Source organism: Mirounga angustirostris, unplaced genomic scaffold (genome assembly GCF_029215605.1).
Source record: "Mirounga angustirostris isolate CCGP_5_RB_7025 unplaced genomic scaffold, mMirAng1.0.hap1 SCAF_5, whole genome shotgun sequence".
Taxonomy (NCBI): Eukaryota; Metazoa; Chordata; class Mammalia; order Carnivora; family Phocidae; genus Mirounga; species Mirounga angustirostris.
The window spans coordinates 58,032,484-58,050,554 of NW_026991713.1; the positions used below are offsets into that span (position 1 = coordinate 58,032,484).

The window sequence follows — 18,071 nt, forward strand, 5'->3', positions numbered from 1 at the left end:
AGCCACCCTACCGCCTTAACCCCGCAAAGGAGTAATTAGGAATTCGGGAAGGGCCCCTCGTGCTGGCCTTGGGGGCCTTCCTCAGCTGCCAGCTGTCCCAGCCTCTTTGTGGGGATTTTCTGCCTCTGGGGAGTCCTTTTCGGGATTTCTCTCAGCAGTTTGAGCACTTTCGCTATTTCCTTCCTACCCAACTCATGTCACCGCCAGTGGAGATACGCGTCTTCCTTCTCTCTGGCGCTGTTGCCATACGCAGCCCCCAGATCTCCACGCCCCTGTTTCCCCAAGTCTGAGGCGGATTTGGGGGTATGTAAGCGCAGACGGGAGGAGTCCGCTCCGGCGGAGGCATTGTGGTGGGCTGGGTGGTGGGAGGCGCCGCGGGGCCAAGGCCCGAGTTGCCGCTTGCGTCTTGTGAGAAAACCCCCGAGCCTCCAGACTGGAGCGGAGAGCACAGCGCGGCCGGCTCGGGGAGCCGGGGGACCAGCGCGCGAGGTCGGGGGCGCCGGGGCCGTTCCGGGCGCCAGGGCGGGGCGGAGGGCGCCAGGCCCGGGCCCGTCTGCGCGGCAAGCGCCCCGCGGCCCGGCCCAGGACGGCCGCCAGGGAGCGCTGCGGGCTCCCGCTCGCCCGCCCCCCGGTAGGCGGGGCCGCGCTCTCCCCGCAGCCGCCGCCGCAGCCGCCGCCTGGGCCGCCCCGTGTCCCCGGTGGAGCCGCCGCCGCCGCCGCCGGGAGCTCGATGCGGACGGAGCCCGGGCCGGGCCATGGGGATCCTCAGCATCACGGACCAGGTCAGCCCTCCTGTCCTTGCCCGCTTCCTCCTTCCAGGGTCCGGCGCCGCCGCCACGCGAGCCCGGGGATGTGAGGCCTAGGCTGGGCCCGAGCCCGGGGCTCCCGCGGCTCCCGCTCCGCCCCACGCCGTGCTCCCCTCAACCGAGCCGGTGTCCTTGGGGGCCTGGCGACCGGCCAACGTGCCGCGGGAGTCCCCTGCAGCCAGGACCCCAGAGCGGAGCCCCTCCAGCGACGCCCCTCATCAAACCGGGTGTCCCCCCCTTCGCCCCCACCCCTGGTTCCGCTCCGGCCCGCTCTCTGAACGCCGGTTCTTCCTGCAGCCGCCCCTGGTCCAGGCCATCTTTAGCCGAGATGTGGAGGAAGTGCGTTCCCTCCTCTCGCAGAAGGAGAACATCAATGTACTGGTGAGTTGGGATCAGGGAGGATGGGGAGCCAGTAATCTGGGCCCTGGTGTTCTGGACCCCTCCCAACCAGTGGGGCGGCTCCGTGGCTCCTTGGCTCGGATGAGGCCGCAGCTCTTTCTGCCCAGGGATGGGCGCCTGCTCTACATTTGGAGATGCAGAGCAGGTCAGGCTTGAAGCATAGACCAGTGGAGCTGAGGATGCCCAGAAACGGTGTTCTCTTCTGAACCATCAGTGTCTGCAGCGCCCCCACCCCTCCTGGAAGAAGGAGACTGCCTCACAGCCCCTTGGCCCTGACCCCCTGACTCCCTGACTCCACCCTCCCTAGGTGCTTGTTTTGACCTAGGATAGGGATTTAGGAGGCTGCAGAACCTATGGGAAGAGGTGGGGAAAGGCCTGGAGCTCTAAGACTTGGGCTGGGGTCCTTGATAGTTCACCCTCCACCACAACTGCTGCCCTTTTCTGCCTTCCCCAGGACCAAGAGAGGCGGACCCCATTGCATGCTGCTGCCTACGTAGGCGATGTCCCCATCCTCCAGTTGCTACTGATGTCAGGTGAAAGTAGGGAGCTGGAAGGTGTGGCACCTAGGGAGGGGACCTGAGGGAAGAGCCTTTTTTCTTTTCTTTTCTTTTTTTTCATATCTAAGAATTGTTCTCTGGTACTTGGTCCGGGAGAGCCTTCATCTCTATCTGTATTCCTTGGCCTGATTACTGGCTTCCTTCCCCATTTGCTGTCCACCTCCCACCAAAAGAGGAAATTATATCCCCACAGGTGCTAATGTCAATGCTAAGGACACACTGTGGCTGACCCCTCTTCATCGCGCTGCTGCTTCCCGAAATGAGGTATCGGCCTCTTCTGTCCTTTCACCCTTTCAAAGAGGATGAGTTGGTTAAAGGTGGAAGTTAAGGATGGGAGAGCCTCAGCTGTCTGCTTACAAGCTGGTCTACCCCTAGGTCAGGAGACTAGAACTTGGCCCCTCCCTCCTACCCCTGGAACTGGCTGGTAAGGGGGGCTGAGTGTTGCCAGCTGATGTGACGTCAGGGGAGAGCTTAACACTGGGCTGGCAGACTGCAGGGGGCCCTGCTGCCAGGCCTGAGTGACTCATCCGTCCCTGGGGGGCCACCTTGGAGCCTGATCCCCCTCTGCGCACTGAGATTTCTTACTTTGTGATGGAGGGATTGAGGGTAGTGATCTGTTGCGTCCCTGACCCTCAAGCAGCATGAAAGTTGACACACAGAGGTCAAACATGCCTCATCAGTTGGGTTCATCAACCCTGGGGGAGTCGGGGAAGGCGGGGAAGGAGACCTCTCTCTTGGTTCTACCGACCATCAGTTCCCTGGCTCCAACCACCAGGGGGAGGGACTAAGGCCAATGGGAATGGGGTGGGTTGTGATTAGGATGGACCTTTTAGCCTGAGTTTTAGAGAGGAACCAGCATCTGTTTGCTTACTGAAGTAATGGAAATGATTTTGGTGCCTATGGAAGGACTGAAGGAGAGTATTAAGGGTAGCAGGAGTGTGTGTTTTTCCTAGTGAAAAGTAGCGAGGGATTGGGATCCTCTATATATGTGGATTTGCTTGGTTGGAGCTGTATGTGTGGGTGAAGATTTTCAGGGTCGGGGTTGGGGAGTGATACCGAGTGGCTTGAGGAAGAGGAAGGGACCATGCTTTCCTCAGCAACGTAGGGAAGATTTTAAACTCTCAGAAGATCCAGAAGATGGGAAGTAGGCATTGAGAGGCGTTAAGAGGCTACGTATGTTGGAAAAACGAGAAGAGACTCTGTGCTGGGGGCTTGAGGGGATGGGGCTACATGTGCCATGCTGACCGGTTCTTCCCTCCACTATTTGTTTTACCTCCTCCTTCCCCTCTGGCTTCTCTCCTGTCCCCTGCTCCGTAACAGAAGGTGCTGGGCCTGCTGCTGGCACATTCAGCAGATGTGAATGCCCGGGACAAGCTGTGGCAGACCCCGCTGCACGTGGCTGCCGCCAACCGGGCCACCAAGTGTGCTGAGGCTCTGGCACCCCTGTTGAGTAGCCTCAACGTGGCTGACAGGAGTGGGCGCAGTGCCCTGCACCACGCCGTGCATAGTGGGCATCTAGAGGTGAGGACTGCTCCAGCCCATACCCAGCCCAGTCCTGTCCCTTCCTTCCCTTCCCTTCCCACCCCACCCCACCCCACTCACCTTCCTCTGCTTCTGGGCCCTCAGGTCTGGGGAGCAGCGGCCTGGATGACTGTATAGACACTTGGGCCCAAGCACCAAAGGAATGGTTGGGTTAGATTGAAATTCTTGACTTGGACTTTGGAAGTCCAAGGTAAACTGTCTGAAGTTGCCTGGAAAATGTGTGTGTACATGCCTTTTTCTGGAGCGAGTGTCCATGTTTTTCAAAATGTGTTAGAAGATTTTTCAAAAGAATTTAAGAACCACCAGGTCATATGAAGAGACTCCCTTGAGTTTCCTTCAAACTTCCAAATCTATATGGGATCTCCTTCTTACTGTCTGCTTCCTCTGTTCCCTCTAGTTCTCCAGATTGTTCTGTTCAAGAACAAAGCCATGTGGCTGCCTCAGCCTTTTCAGGAACTGAGGCTTCTGCCCTTAGGTACATTGAAAGCATGAACCTGGCTCTGAACAGGTGTCTTTCATCTCCTGATACAGACGGTGAATCTGCTCCTGAACAAGGGAGCCAGCCTGAATGTCTGTGACAAAAAGGAGCGGCAGCCTCTGCACTGGGCAGCTTTTCTAGGTGAGAAAGGGTTCGTGGAAAGAGGAAGAATTTGACAGTTAGGACTTCTAAGGCACGGATGGGGGTTGCAGCCTTTGGAGAGAGGCGCTTGGGGTCTCAGTTCACCCTCCACCCCCTTGAGAGCCTTCTCGCTCTTCCTAGGGCATTTGGAGGTCCTGAAACTGCTGGTGGCACGGGGCGCTGACCTCGGCTGCAAGGACCGCAAGGGCTATGGGCTACTCCACACAGCTGCAGCCAGTGGCCAGATTGAAGTGGTGAAGTACCTGCTCCGGATGGGGGCTGAGGTCAGGGGGCCGGGCACTACGGGCAGGGAGGTGGAGGTCAGAGTCTGTGTGTGGAGACAGAAGCGTGCTGGGATGGTTGGAGTGGTTTGGGGAGGTCGGCAGGATACAGTGAGACGTGGTGAATAATGCTTGCTATAAGGAATAGGCTCAGACTGTTGAGTCAGGAACCTGGGGTGTCTTGGGCGGTTGTTGGAATTCTGGGAGTCTCTAGCCTATCTGTGCCGGCTTCCATTTTATTTAAACTGATACCTCCCTATGCCCTTACCTGCACCCCTGGAAATCCAGATCGATGAGCCCAACGCTTTTGGAAACACAGCTTTGCACATCGCCTGCTACCTGGGCCAGGATGCTGTGGCTATTGAGCTGGTGAATGCAGGAGCCAATGTCAACCAGCCGAATGACAAGGGCTTCACGCCACTGCATGTGGCTGCAGTCTCCACCAATGGCGCTCTCTGCTTGGAGCTGTTGGTCAATAACGGGGCTGATGTCAACTACCAGGTGCCTGAAGGGATGAGGCCGCAGCCTGGCTCTGGGAGTCCTGGGAGAGAAACCTGGCTTTGGGGTTCCTGACCATATCTTCCCCTCTGGATAACTCTGGGGAATTGTCCATTTGCTTTCTGGGTTGATCAGACCTTGCCAGGGACCCAGGAGAGTGTGGGCTGAGCAGATATCCCCAAGACCAGTCCGTCCTCAGAGATGTGTCCTTTCGAAGGGGGAACAGGGCCTTCTCAGTGCCTTGCACTGGAAAAAAAAAAAAAAAATTTGCCATATTTTCACAGAGCAAGGAAGGGAAAAGTCCTCTGCACATGGCTGCCATCCATGGTCGTTTCACCCGCTCCCAGATCCTCATCCAGAATGGTATGGACTCGGGAGACTTTGTGCTCTCCTCTCCCCCAGAGAACTCATCCCTAGAAGCCCCTTTGTGTCCTGATTCCACCTCCCACACCACCTTCCAGTGAGGATGGGCACCTGGAGCTCTGAGCAAGGCACCTGTGGAAATGGCCCTGGTCTGCCTGGCCCGTCCCCTAAGACTTACAAACAAGATAACACCTGTGGAAAGCTTAGCCTGGGGCATGGCACGTAACAAGCACTCCCCCGGTAGCTAGCTAGTGTGAGTGGTCTGGAGCCTAAGGTTGGCCTGAGTTCGTGTGTCTCCCCTCTCAGGCAGCGAGATTGATTGTGCCGACAAATTTGGGAACACGCCACTGCACGTGGCTGCTCGCTACGGACACGAGCTGCTCATCAGCACCCTCATGACCAATGGCGCGGATACCGCCCGGTGAGTCGGGGCCCCTCGGGTCTGTACAGGCTGCTCACGTCAAACATGGAGGCACAAAGAAGCTCGCCGAAAGGAAGCTTGCCAAACCTCGCTGTCTCCTGGGCTGCTGGGGGGCCCACAGAAAAGAGGTCTATAACTGGTCTCTCCTGGACCTAAGGACTGAGTGCCTCAACTTCTCCCCAGGCGCGGCATTCACGACATGTTCCCTCTGCACTTAGCTGTTCTCTTTGGATTCTCTGACTGTTGTCGTAAGCTTCTTTCCTCAGGTATGTGCTGACCGGTTGGGGGGTTGGGCAGGTGTGCAGGCGGGTCAGGGCCTCGCCCCACTCTGCTCAGGGCCCTCAGATGGGATCCGTGGCTGTTCTGGCCCCGCAGGTCAGCTGTACAGCATTGTGTCTTCACTCAGCAATGAGCACGTGCTTTCAGCTGGGTTTGACATCAATACGCCTGACAACCTTGGCCGCACCTGTCTTCATGCTGCTGCTTCTGGAGGGTAAGTTCTCTCCCTCCCAGGCGCTGAGAAGAGATCTGGCCAAGGGTGTGGGCCCTTCTCTGCTGCCCAGATGTCTCCCCCTGTCACGGCGGAAAGGGCTGTCCGGCGCCGTCCTTCCTCTGCCCCTCCCTGTGCCTGTGGCTTCTCCTTGAGGCTCTCGCTCTCTTAACCCTCATCCTCTTTCCTTTTAGGAACGTTGAATGTCTTAATTTGCTGTTGAGCAGTGGAGCTGACTTGAGGAGGAGAGACAAGTTTGGAAGGTGGGTCGGTACGCAGGGGGAGGCGTGGGGGATGCCGGGTAAGACAGATGGACGGTGGCGGGGACGAAGCGGGGACAGTATTACAGAGCAGCTCCGGGGCCCCGGCTCTTCCGCCCACCCTCCTTGCCTTCGCCGCAGGACGGCCCTGCACTACGCAGCCGCCAACGGCAGCTACCAGTGTGCGGTCACGCTGGTGACGGCGGGCGCGGGCGTCAACGAGGCCGACTGTAAAGGCTGCTCTCCGCTGCACTACGCCGCTGCCTCTGACACCTACAGGAGGTGAGAGCCCCCCGCTCTGCTTCTCCGCCCCACTCACTCCCCCGGGCCTCCCCCGACCTCACTGTCTGTGCTGCAGAGCCGAAGCCCACTCACCTGCCAGCCACGACGCTGAAGAGGATGAGCCGCTGAAGGAGTCCCGCAGGAAGGAGGCCTTCTTGTGAGTAGCCGGGCCGGGCCCCGGGCTCTGCCTGCCCAGCGGTGTCCGCTCGGGCCCTGGCGCTCGCCGCCGCGGCTCGCAGCTGGCCCGCTGGCGGGGCGATTGGAGCGAGCTTAGTCCCGGACCGAGTACTGTGGTCAGAACAGAAGTATGGGACCCGCTTCCTTCCTCAGGGAACGGATGGTCTTCCTGAGAGGATCAGAAGAGCTAAGCGCTCCAAGCCATTACCTATTCCATTCCGTAAGAATTAAATGAGGATTTCCTTACTAGGTGCTAAGTACTGTGCTAGGTACCGAGGGTAAAAGATGAATTAACCCTTGGGGCGCCTGGGTGGCTCAGTCAGTTAAGCATCCGCCTCTTGAATTCGGGGCTCAGGTCAGGATCTCAGGGTCATGAAATCGAGCCCCGCGTCGAGCTCGGTGCTGGGCTTGGAGCCTGCTTGAGAATCTCTCTCTTCCTTTCTCGCTGCTCCTCCCCCTTTCCTCTCTAAAAAAAAAAAAAAAGATGAATTACCCCAAATTTCTGCCCTTTGAAACTCATAATCTGTTGGGAAATGTAAATGAAAGGGCACTTATGCGTTCTAACATAAGATGTTAACAACACAGAGAATGGTGCAGAGTACATGGGAACTCTAGACTATTTTCACAGTCTTTCTGTAAATCTACAGGTGTTCCGAAATGAAAGGATCATTTTTTTTAAAGAAGGATAATTACAATCGAAGGAACTCAACTGTGTGACCTTTCATAACTTAACCTCTCTGTGCCTCAATTTCCTTAACCATGGTAGGAATCAGAATAGGACCATAGGATCATAATGTGGACTGAATGGTTTCATACACATGAAGTGCTTAGAACAATGCTTGACACGTAGTAAGTGCTAAATATTACTATTACTGCTAGTACTTCTAAGCTGACCCTACTAAGAAGGGTGCCAAGGGAGTACAGAGGAAGAGGCACCTCAGGGAAAGTTGGGGAAGGCCCCATAGAGGGGAGGAGGCTGGGAGCGAGTGTGAGATGAGTAGGACTTCTTTAAATGGGTCGGAAGGAGAAGGCAGGACGTCATCGTGTCTAGAGGTGGGCAGAAAATGTTGATCAGCAGATTGATAACTGATAATTGTGCTCTAGGTTCTCTAGGAGAGCATTCCAAGGATAAAGGAAGGCACTGAAGCCAGAGTAGTTCAGGGGTGATGTGAAGGAGGTGGCAGGTCTGGAGCCAGGGTCGAATGGGCAGGAGGTAGCCTCCGTAGAGCAGAGGATGGGTGTTGGCCAGCGAGGCCTGGAGGGGCTCCCTTGCCCCTGTCCTCTGCTCTTCCCACAACCGGCTCCTCCCCAGCTGGGCCTGTCCCTGCCTCACAGTGTGCCCCTGTCCCCCAGCTGTCTGGAGTTCTTACTGGATAACGGTGCAGACCCCTCCCTGCGGGACAGGCAGGGCTACACAGCCGTGCACTATGCAGCCGCCTACGGCAACAGACAGAACCTCGAACTGGTATGTGTGGGGTCTGGCCTGGAGCAGAGGAAGCAGGGGCAGGGCACGCAGGCACCTTTGTGGATTCTGAAACCAAGGGGTGGTTGACTCAGATGTCTCTAGCTCCAGGAGCTTAGGGGATTACTGTGGGGAGGGATGGGGGATAACATCTTAGGAGTTTGAGAACCTCAGCCCCTACTTTCCTGTCCATTGCAGCTCTTGGAAATGTCCTTTAACTGCCTGGAGGATGTGGAGAGCACCATTCCAGTCAGCCCTTTGCACTTAGCTGTGAGTCCTCAGTCCTTTCCCCCTGCCTTCCTTGTCCCTCCCTGCCCCGGGCCCACACGCAGGCGGGAGCACTGTGACTCTGTCCTGGCTTCTGCCTTCTTGTGGGGATGTGGCAAGCAGGCAGTGGTCTCGGGAGGGGTGGGCATGGTGCAGGTTGAGAGCCTGAGGGGCCCGAGAACTCCTGGGGAGGACTGCCGCTGGAGTTTCCCCATTGGGCCCAAGAGCAGAGTGGGGGCAGTGTCCCAAGCTGTACTCATTGGTTTCCTGCCCCCCCACCCCCACCCCGCCTCCAGGCCTACAATGGTCACTGTGAAGCCCTGAAGACACTGGCTGAGACGCTGGTGAATCTGGATGTAAGGGACCACAAGGGCCGGACCGCGCTCTTCCTGGCCACTGAGCGAGGCTCTACTGAGTGTGTGGAGGTGCTTACGGCCCATGGCGCCTCTGCACTCATCAAGGAGCGCAAACGCAAGTGGACGCCCCTGCACGCTGCTGGTTAGTACGCCTGTCATGCTCTTCCCTCCCCTTGCCACACCAGGCCTTGGAGACTGGTCCCAGATCCCTCCTGAATGGGGTTAGGGTTGGGAGTGGAGCAGGGCAAGGAGAATGGAAACTTCACGTCCTGATTCATGCCTTCCTATCTCCCAAGACTTCGGCCTGCCCCCCCAGGTCTTCCCGTCATCACCCTTGAGTCCTTTATGCTTGACCTGGCTGCCTCCTTCCCCTTGACCGTACCCTGACACAGACCCTTTACTCCTAGCTGCCTCTGGCCACACTGATTCCCTGCACTTGCTGATCGACAGTGGGGAACGAGCTGACATCACAGATGTCATGGATGCCTATGGACAGTGAGTGTGGGCCAGGGGCAGGATGCAGCTTTTCCTGTCCCTGCGGGCCCTCACCTTTCTCCTGCCCCCTCTGTAGAACCCCACTGATGCTGGCCATCATGAATGGCCACGTGGATTGTGTCCATCTGCTGCTAGAGAAAGGATCCACAGCTGATGCTGCTGACCTCCGGGGCCGCACTGCCCTCCACCGTGGGGTGAGTGACCTCCTGGGTGGGGCTGCTCACAGACAGGCCTGGACATGGGAGCACAGGACCCATCAGCAGTAGGACAGCAGATTGTCTAGCAGGTGGGCCAGTATTTTGTGCCCAGGGTCTTATTGGGCCTTACTGTGTTTGCTCCAGGATGAGTACTTGACATCCGTAGCAGATCTCCCTGATTCCCTTGCTTTGTAATCTCATACAGCCACATGCTCACTACCCAGACCCTGCTCCAGGATACCCAGACCCTTATCCTGGCCCACTGGCTAATGATGCCACTGTCTCAGGCCTTCTCCACCATCACCTGGCCTCAAGCTGTCTCCTCATCCCCAGGGGATGCTTCGATCCCTTAGTCCTCCAACACTGCCATTTGTCCCCTACTCCACAGTGCCAGAATCAGCTCTTGCCATTCTGGTTGTCTGTTGGCATAGAGAGGATGGAGGCAGGAGATGCTGATTACTAACACTCAGAGTCATTGTAAAGATGAGGATGGGCGCCCTGGAAATGGTTCTCATTCTGGGGGGAGCTCCGGCGACTGGCCGTTGGGCAGGGAGTGGCCCTGCACCCTCCCTCACACCATCGCGTCACCCACAGGCAGTGACTGGCTGCGAGGACTGCCTGGCCGCCCTGCTGGACCACGATGCATTTGTGCTGTGCCGAGACTTCAAGGGCCGCACCCCCATTCACCTGGCCTCAGCCTGCGGCCACACTGCCGTGCTGCGGACCCTGCTGCAGGCCGCCCTCTCCACGGACCCCCTGGATGCTGGCGTGGATTACAGTGGATACTCGCCCATGCACTGGGCCTCCTACACTGGTGCGGGCCTGGGGCCTTGGTGGGCGCGGGAGTGGGGGTGCGGCGTGGGGGAGGGCAGAGCAGAACAGAGACTGAGGCCCCGTGGGTGTGAGGGAGGGACCCGGGTCAAGCTGGCTCTGGAAGTGGAGTGTCCGGAGATGGCACCGGACAGAGGTGGTCATTGTCCCTCTCCCCGCCCCTGCTCTTCCTTTCTCCTGCTCAGGACATGAAGATTGTCTGGAGTTGTTACTTGAACACAGCCCGTTTTCATACCTGGAGGGAAACCCCTTCACTCCTTTGCACTGTGCAGTGTAAGTCCCTTCCTCCGCCTCAGCCCCGCCTGAGGGTCTGTCTGTGACTGGGGCTTAGGACAGGCATTCCGTTCCCCTTGTTCTTCCTGCTGACCCTTTCTCTTCCCCCAGAATTAATAACCAGGACAGCACCACAGAGATGCTGCTGGGAGCTCTGGGTGCCAAGATTGTGAACAGCCGCGATGCCAAAGGACGGTGAGTGGCGGAAGGCTTAGGGAGAAGGCTCGATGGCCTCCGGCCTCTTTCCGCTCAGGCGAACAAGCTTTCCCTTTTCACTCTGCCCTGACACCCCGCCCCTCCCGCCAGGACCCCCCTTCACGCCGCTGCCTTCGCGGACAACGTATCTGGGCTCCGGCTGCTGCTGCAGCATGAAGCCGAGGTGAACGCCACGGACCACACTGGCCGCACCGCGCTCATGACGGCGGCCGAGAACGGCCAGACCGCTGCTGTGGGTGTGTAGGGGCCGGCCGTGGGGGCGGGGGCTGCCCTCTCCCCTTGGGTCTCTGCAGGATGGGGCAGCCCTGCCCGTGGCGGGGCTCAGGAAGCAGGAGGCATGTCTTTGGACAGCTCATCCTCTGCAGGTGGCCCGCAAAGTGTACGCAGGCGGGAGGGCCAGCAGCCGTGAGGATTGCTGCCCTGGACGGCAGGCGTTAGTCCTCCTCCCCCTCTCTCTTGCAGAATTTCTGCTGTATCGAGGGAAGGCAGACCTTACTGTGCTGGATGAGAACAAGAACACTGCCCTCCACTTGGCTTGTAGCAAGGTATGGTCTGGATCGGTGGTGGCGAGGGCCGCACAAGGAGCAGGGCTTGACGGGGGCGGGGCGGGGGGGTGGCTGCCCAGCTGGAGGGTGGACTGGAGTGGCCATCGGCATTGTCCAGCCTGTGCAGCTCTTTGTCCTCCCTTCCCCCTTCCCCAACTCCCGCTCTGCAGCCTGTCTGCTTCCACTCCATCTCTGTTCCTCTCCCTCAGGGCCATGAGAAATGTGCCCTCATGATCCTGGCAGAAACCCAAGACCTTGGCCTTATCAATGCTACCAACAGTGCGCTGCAGATGTGAGTGCCTGGGGAAGGGGGCTCCTGGCTGGGGGAGGCAGGTGGGTGAGGAAAGAGCCACCTGCCTTCCAGGGGTTCTCTGGAACTCAGAGTATTTGTTCAGCACTCGTGCTACTCCGGCTGGGTGTGGAAGGGCAGCGGACCCCGCTGACTTCTCGCTCCTTTTTCCTTTCTTCCAAGGCCACTCCACATTGCTGCCCGGAACGGTCTAGCTTCTGTGGTGCAGGCCCTGCTGAGTCGTGGGGCCACAGTGCTGGCTGTGGATGAAGAAGGTGGGTGGGGTCCAGAGCCCCCCGCCTCTCCCGGGTTTGGGGTCAGGGACATTCTTCAGGAGGTGACTTCTTAACCTTGCTATAAACTGGGGTTTTTTTTTCCCCAGGGGAACTCTTCAGAGCAGGGACCCAATACCAATACGCTAGTCTCTGAGGGCAGTCTGACAGAACTAGGTGGAGCCAGCAGGCTCCTCAGGAAGACCTCCCACACACCTCAGCCTCCCAGCCTTGTGTCCCCTGTGCTCTGCCCTTTACCCCACACTCTGACAGTCTGCCTGTCACCACCCCCCGCCTGGCCCTGGTCAACCTTGGATTCTGACGGCGCTGGGTGCTTGTCTGCCTCGGCTCCCCTCCTCAGATGAGAGCTCAGGGCCTGGGGGAAAGTGGGTGGGGACCTGGGGATGCAGGACCCCGTGCCTCAGTTCTCCCCCTCTGCCCTGCAGGTCACACCCCAGCGCTGGCCTGCGCCCCCAACAAAGATGTGGCAGACTGCCTGGCCTTGATCCTCTCCACCATGAAGCCTTTCCCACCCAAGGACGCCGTCAGTCCTTTCAGCTTCAGCCTGCTCAAGAACTGCGGCATTGCGGCGGCCAAGACGGTGGGTGGCTGTGGCGCCCTGCCCCACGGGGCCTCCTGCCCCTACAGCCAGGAGCGGCACGGCGCCATCGGGTTAGACGGCTGCTACTCGGAGTAGCCCCCCTTCAGTGTCCCTCCCCCTGCCGGTGGCTTGATACCTTATTCTATTTATTTAGAAAAAGTCTATACATTTAGGGCACTTTAAAGGAGAACACGACTGGGTGGGGGGGACGGAGGGGGGGGAAGCACTGGGGAGCAGCTGCTCACCCCTTTGCCACACCATCCTGGCCTGGCAGGGGTCTGGGACTGACAGGGAGCACCCCAGGCCCTTGGCACCCCCAGGGCAACCCCTTCTGCCAAGTGTCCCCAAATGATTGCTAAATGCCTGGCTACCCTCTCTTTTACCCCATCTCTCAGTTCCCCCTTTCTGCTGCCAACTCCCCCCCCCCCCCCTTTGCCTCTCCTCTCTGCGTCCCCCTCCGCCTGCCCCTACTGCCAGGCAGATCCCTCCTCTTCTTCCATACCCATCACTGCCTCCCTGCTCGGCTGGCCCCTCCATCCCCGCAGCAGTGAGAAGCCTTAATTTCTGGTACTGTGTGAGCACTCTGGGGGTGTCCCCTCCCCCTTCAGGGGCAGCTAGTGGATGAGGGGGGAGGGTATTTAGCACTGGGGCCTGGAGCTTTCCCCCACTTCTGTACCCGTCACCCCTCAAGTTCAAATGCAGAACACTTGAAGCGGCAACTACTGTACCTGGGCCCCGATCCTGCACTCTCCCTGGCTCCTCATATGCAAATCAAGGGCTGGTTCTGCCCCCACAGCCTGCTCCTCCTCCCTGACTCCCTTCCACCCCCGGCCTGGCCCCCTAACCACGCACTTTAACCTTGCTTCTTTCTTTTAACTTCTTTTGGGAGGGCAGAGCCTGTGGCCATTCCCTCCCTGGCTCCCCTCTCCCTTAACTTTGAGGCTTGTCATGAATTTTTAAGTAAGCATTTTATCCTTTAGGGGAAGAAACAAATTAATTTCCTGCCCATTTCAAAACCACAGCCCCAGTATGTCCTGTGTGTTTCAGGCATGTGTTTGCATGTGTGGGGAGGGAAGGACCATGTTCTTCCTCCTGTGCCCCCCCCCAAACCCATAGTTCCTCTGTGCCCCCACTGTCCGTTATGTCCAAGAGTACCCACTGCCCCCAGTCACTCCTGATCTGAAGCCAAAGATGGTGGGAGGGGCAGGGCAGACTAGGGACCGTGGCTACTCGGGACCCCAGCTTCCCCTCCGGTGTGAGGATGAAGCTCTGACCTAGGGAGCGATGAATACACACGCTGAGGCTTGGTCCCTGTCCTCCCGGCCGTGGGGAGAGATGGGATTGAGCTAGGGGCTGCACTGAGAAGATCCCCAAAAGCCAAACTGGGCCAGAGTGAGGAGGGGGCAGTTTTCTCTCTAAATGTAGCATTGAATTTGGCCCTGGTCCCTTCCAACGCCCTGTCCATCCATCTCCCAGCTAAGCCTCCTGGACAGTTGGATCCACTCCCATAGCCCAGTGTTCCCTTCCTCACACTCAATACCTCAGCCAGGGGCCAAGACACAGAACTTGAATAGAGGTCATGCCCCCTCCACCCCCACAGTGCATCCTTGCCCAGTTTGGCTGCCATCAGTATTGTCCCCTGAGAACTGGACAGGCTTCGTTTACACAGTACAGGGTTCCGCCCCGCCTGGGGGAGCCCTCAGTCTCCTTCCCCCACCCACGCTTGCTTTGTTCACGACCTCACCCACTTTTCAGTTGTGTCCCCTGCAAGTCTTGCCGCCTTCGCCAAGGAGGGGCTGAGGGGAGAGGGGGGGCATCCCAGGGACCCCTCCCTCCCTACCAGATACCCTTAACCATACCTCATGCTGGTTCCCTGAAGCCTGGGGTGTTTGTCCAAGTCCTTATTTTTTTTGTTATGGTCTCTCTCTATCCCGTCTGTCTGTGTCTTGCTTCCCCCAACCCTCAGTTCCTAAACCATTTCAAAGCTTCCAAATGACCATTATTGGTGAGAAGGATTGTGCAGCTTTTAGTTTTTAGGTTTGTTTTCAAAGCCAAAGGGCCTTGCGACGCCCCTCTTGCCCACCTCCCTTCACGCCCTGTCCTCCCCTATACGACAATCAATGTGACCTCTCTTAAGGGCTGCAGCCCCCCGCCCCCAACCCTGCTGGTTCTGCAAAGCTTGCCCCTAACTTCAGCTCGCTCTCCTGAAATCTTCCCATTCCATCCCCTCCCTCTCATTTTGGTGCTGGGAATTAGGTGATGGGGGGCAGGGGGAGCAGAGCGGTGGGTCCTCCAGAGAAGACTCTCGGGGTATCAGTCGTGTTCTCCTTTATCAGGCGATGTTTGGCGATGACAGGAAGAACCTGAGTATTTGTCAGGAGCCCCATTGTTTTGCTAGATGAGATTTCTGGTGGCTGCCTCTTCCCCTGCTGCCCCTTCAGCACATGGTCAGCAGTGCTGGGGTAGGCCGGGGGGATCCTCGGCCCTCCTCGTGTGGCTGTGAGGGGGCGTGGAGGACGCGCAGCCTCCTCTCCTTATGCCAAAGGAAATCCCACACCCCACCCCGGGCTCCCCAGCCCCTAGTGTTTTTTGAAGTGTTTTGACCATTCTCATGGCCACTGCATATTTATTTTAATGTTAAGATTTTTTTTTTTTTAAACCTCTTTGACTTAAACGGGTGTGGAGAAATAAAACAGGCAGAATGCCCCCCAATCTTAAGGGGGTAGGGTGGGGAGGAAACACCTCCTTCCCTTCGCCCTCCCTCTTCCCTCCCCCTCTCCCCACCGCAGCTCTAAAGCACTTGCTTCAAGTAATAAGCACTTTTGAGAAAAGGCCTATTTTACATGAGGACCCTGGGAGCAGCCCCAGGTCCCAGCAAAGGAGACAGAGCGAGGGCTACATAGGAGACAGGGAAACAGGCTTGTGAATCAGAGGGCGAGTTGAAAAGAGCCAGTTTTTAGTTTCTGATTTTTGGGGAGACGTTTCTGATTGGGCGGTGGCTTTGGTAGGGTTGTGTACTATCCTTCAGAAAAACAAATGGCACAAACTGTGGGTCCCAGGATGGGCCAACAGACCCGGGTCACTGCCACTGTCCAACTGAGACTGACGGGCCACCTCCCCCGCTGTGGCCCCCTGAGCCATAGGACTGCTGAAAACCACTGAATGTACAGCCCAGGTTGGGGTGGGGAGCAGCCCCTGGGGGAGGGGGCTTCTCCTTCTGTTTGGTGCTGTGGGGGGTGGGAGAGATGAGACTGAGGGACTGCCACCCCACTTAGACATGTGTTCCTTGGGGTGGAGGGGCTGAGGAGGGCCTACCTCCCTCTCCAACCCCAGCATGGCCCCTCTTCCTTCCTCATCCCTATCCGTTTTGACTGTAAGTCCAGCTCACCTTTGCCTTCAATATGTAACCAAAGGAAAACTCAATACTGTTTCCACCGCTGTCTGCCCACCCGAGCACCTTCTTACTCCCCGGACCTAGAAGGGGAGGAGAGGCTGGAGGTGGGGTGGGGGGCGTGGGGCCAGAGTGAACGGTTCTGCAGCTGTACCCCTGAAACCTCCTCTGGGGTCTTGGAAGGGACCCCGAGAGGTGAGGGTGGGCCCTGGCTGGAGGGGCTGGGAGCAGGCCCACTCTGTGTCTTGTGCACAGGAGTGTTTCTTTGTCCGGATGACTCCAGCGACTGCGCTCCAGCAGAGAGGCCCCTTCCTCCGTCCCTCTCCGCCATTTCTCCCCCTCTCCCCACACCCCGTGTTCATCCCCACCTCCCCTTCCCACCGCAAAGGAAAATAGCCTTACAGACCCTAGCCCAGAAGCCCTCCTCCTGGGGCAAACCAGTATGGGGCCCCATCCCGCCTAGTTTGAACCCTACCTTTTAAGAAGGAGGGATAAGGAGCAAAGGCAGCCCCTTCCCTTCGAATTGTGGTGGCTCCAGCCCTCCGTGGCCTTGACCCAGGTTGGGCAAGGGGCGGAGGCAAGGAATCTTTGAGGACCAAGCCCAGTGGTCTGGGAAGAGGGAGGTGGAGAGGGAAGGGCCTGACCTGGGAACTCCCTCCTCCCCCGACCCAACCCTAGAGAAGCGACCAAATCCCAGAGATGGGAGGAAGCTGGGGTGGGGAGGGTCTGTTCTATGAATTACTTGAAGGTACTGACTCCGAGGCTGCTGTTGCCCACTTAGGTGTGAGGGGGACACTGTCACTGCATTTGGGAGGGCAGGGGGTGGCGGGTGACGAGAGCATCTGCCCTTGGCCCTCGCTCGCTCCTGCTAGGCCCTTTCCCTGGGGAGCCTGGCTTTGCCCCGCTCCAGGGAAGTCGGGGAGAGCCTTCCCCTCCCATCTCCATCCCTCACTCTGGGCACCCTCTCCAATTGCACTAAAGTAGCTGTTGTGCCAGTCTTACCCCCACACCAGGGTGGGGTCTCTGCTTCCAGTCCTTTCTCCCCCGACTGCCTCCGCTCCTGTCCCGGACAATCTCCTTGTTCCCCTGTATTCCTGGATAGCTCAGCTTTGTATGTGTGTGTTTCGGGGGGTGGGGGTGGGTTCTGGCTGCAGTGGGTTTGGTAGGGGTTTGGGAAGGGCTAGGGGCAAGATGGAGGACTAAGTCTCCTACCCCCTTCCTCAACTCCAAGCCACAGAAGCCTGGGAGGGAGGGTGCCTACTCTCGCTGCCGCGTGTCTTGCAGATGTGCCAAAATGGGCGTGGGGGGGAGGGGAGGGGAGGGGAGGGGAGGGGAGGGTGCCTGGCAGAGCGGCCCCCAGGGCGGCTCTCTCAAAGCAATACAGTTCCTCCGGCCTGGGGGACGGCAAGACAGGGGAGAGGGTTGGGTTGGGGACCTGGGGGTTCCCTGTGTACAGCTGTGTATATTCAGGGGTGTTCTCTGTCTGGTACCCGCTGTGGGCGTCTCTGTGTGTGTGGACCCCCCCTTCCCCGTGCCCTGCATGACCTGTGATGCTGCAGACACCACCATCCTGTGTGCAGGGGTGTGTTGGGGGCACCGAGGGGCATGTTTCATGTCCTGTCGCACCCTCCACCCCGTGACCCATGTACTCGGTTGTAGGAAGTAAAGAGAACTGAGCACAATTCACTGGATTCTAGTCGAATCTTTCTCTAAGCAATTTTCCCGTTCCCGCCCTTCTCCCTGCCCCGGATCCGCCTGTGGTGCTAGTGTTGGGGTCGGGGGTGTTTAATGCTGGTGGGCAGCAATAAAGGGCAGATCTGCCCAGATGCCTGTATCCCCAGGGTGCTGAGGGCAGCAGGAAAAAGTGGGGACCTTGCGGTGCATTTGCCCCACCCTTCCCCCACCTCCCTGGGCTAAAGCACAATGCTCTCCCTGCAGATGGATGCACCCTGCACCCTCCAGGCCCCTGCTCATGTCCTCTCCCCCCGCCCCCACCTGCTTTGAGCCCTCCTCCCACCACATCCTGGTTTTCTATGCTGTTTTGGTGCAAGTACAACTGTCGTAGTCATGGCTTTGGGATGGGTTCTGTTTATTAAAATCCTATTGCTCCTACTGGCCCTGTGTCCCGCCTCCATTCCTGTGGTTGGGGGGAAGGAAGGGCAACCCGGACGCCTTTCCACC

At 58.3% G+C, this 18,071-nt stretch overlaps 1 protein-coding gene across 2 annotated transcripts; it reads left to right on the top strand.

The window, feature by feature from the left end:
• Positions 1-591: 591 nt before the first annotated feature.
• On the top strand, positions 592-18,005 carry ANKRD52 (ankyrin repeat domain 52). Of its 2 annotated transcripts, none has more exons than XM_054507009.2 (28): positions 592-782; positions 1,104-1,187; positions 1,660-1,738; positions 1,956-2,026; positions 3,083-3,283; positions 3,836-3,923; positions 4,065-4,207; positions 4,493-4,705; positions 4,987-5,065; positions 5,372-5,486; positions 5,670-5,752; positions 5,862-5,979; positions 6,171-6,239; positions 6,378-6,518; positions 6,595-6,675; positions 8,049-8,160; positions 8,356-8,427; positions 8,721-8,922; positions 9,188-9,275; positions 9,352-9,469; positions 10,067-10,286; positions 10,489-10,576; positions 10,688-10,771; positions 10,883-11,028; positions 11,255-11,337; positions 11,508-11,629; positions 11,810-11,901; positions 12,345-18,005. In XM_054507009.2, exons 1-28 carry the CDS (start codon positions 756-758, stop codon positions 12,593-12,595), a joined length of 3,270 nt encoding a protein of 1,089 aa, XP_054362984.1. In that variant the 5' UTR covers positions 592-755; the 3' UTR covers positions 12,596-18,005. The 2 variants fall into 2 exon arrangements, with proteins under 2 accessions (XP_054362984.1, XP_045729159.1); XM_045873203.3 differs by having other exon boundaries at positions 598-782; positions 11,547-11,629.
• The last annotated feature ends 66 nt before the right edge of the window (positions 18,006-18,071 follow it).

Coding starts and splice junctions, on each gene's coding strand:
- ANKRD52 (XM_054507009.2), top strand. CDS start 756: ATGGGGATCCTCAGCATCACGGACCAG. Junction 3,924..4,064: donor GCACTGGGCAGCTTTTCTAG/GTGAGAAAGGGT, acceptor CGCTCTTCCTAG/GGCATTTGGAGGTCCTGAAA. Junction 6,240..6,377: donor AGGAGAGACAAGTTTGGAAG/GTGGGTCGGTAC, acceptor CCTTCGCCGCAG/GACGGCCCTGCACTACGCAG.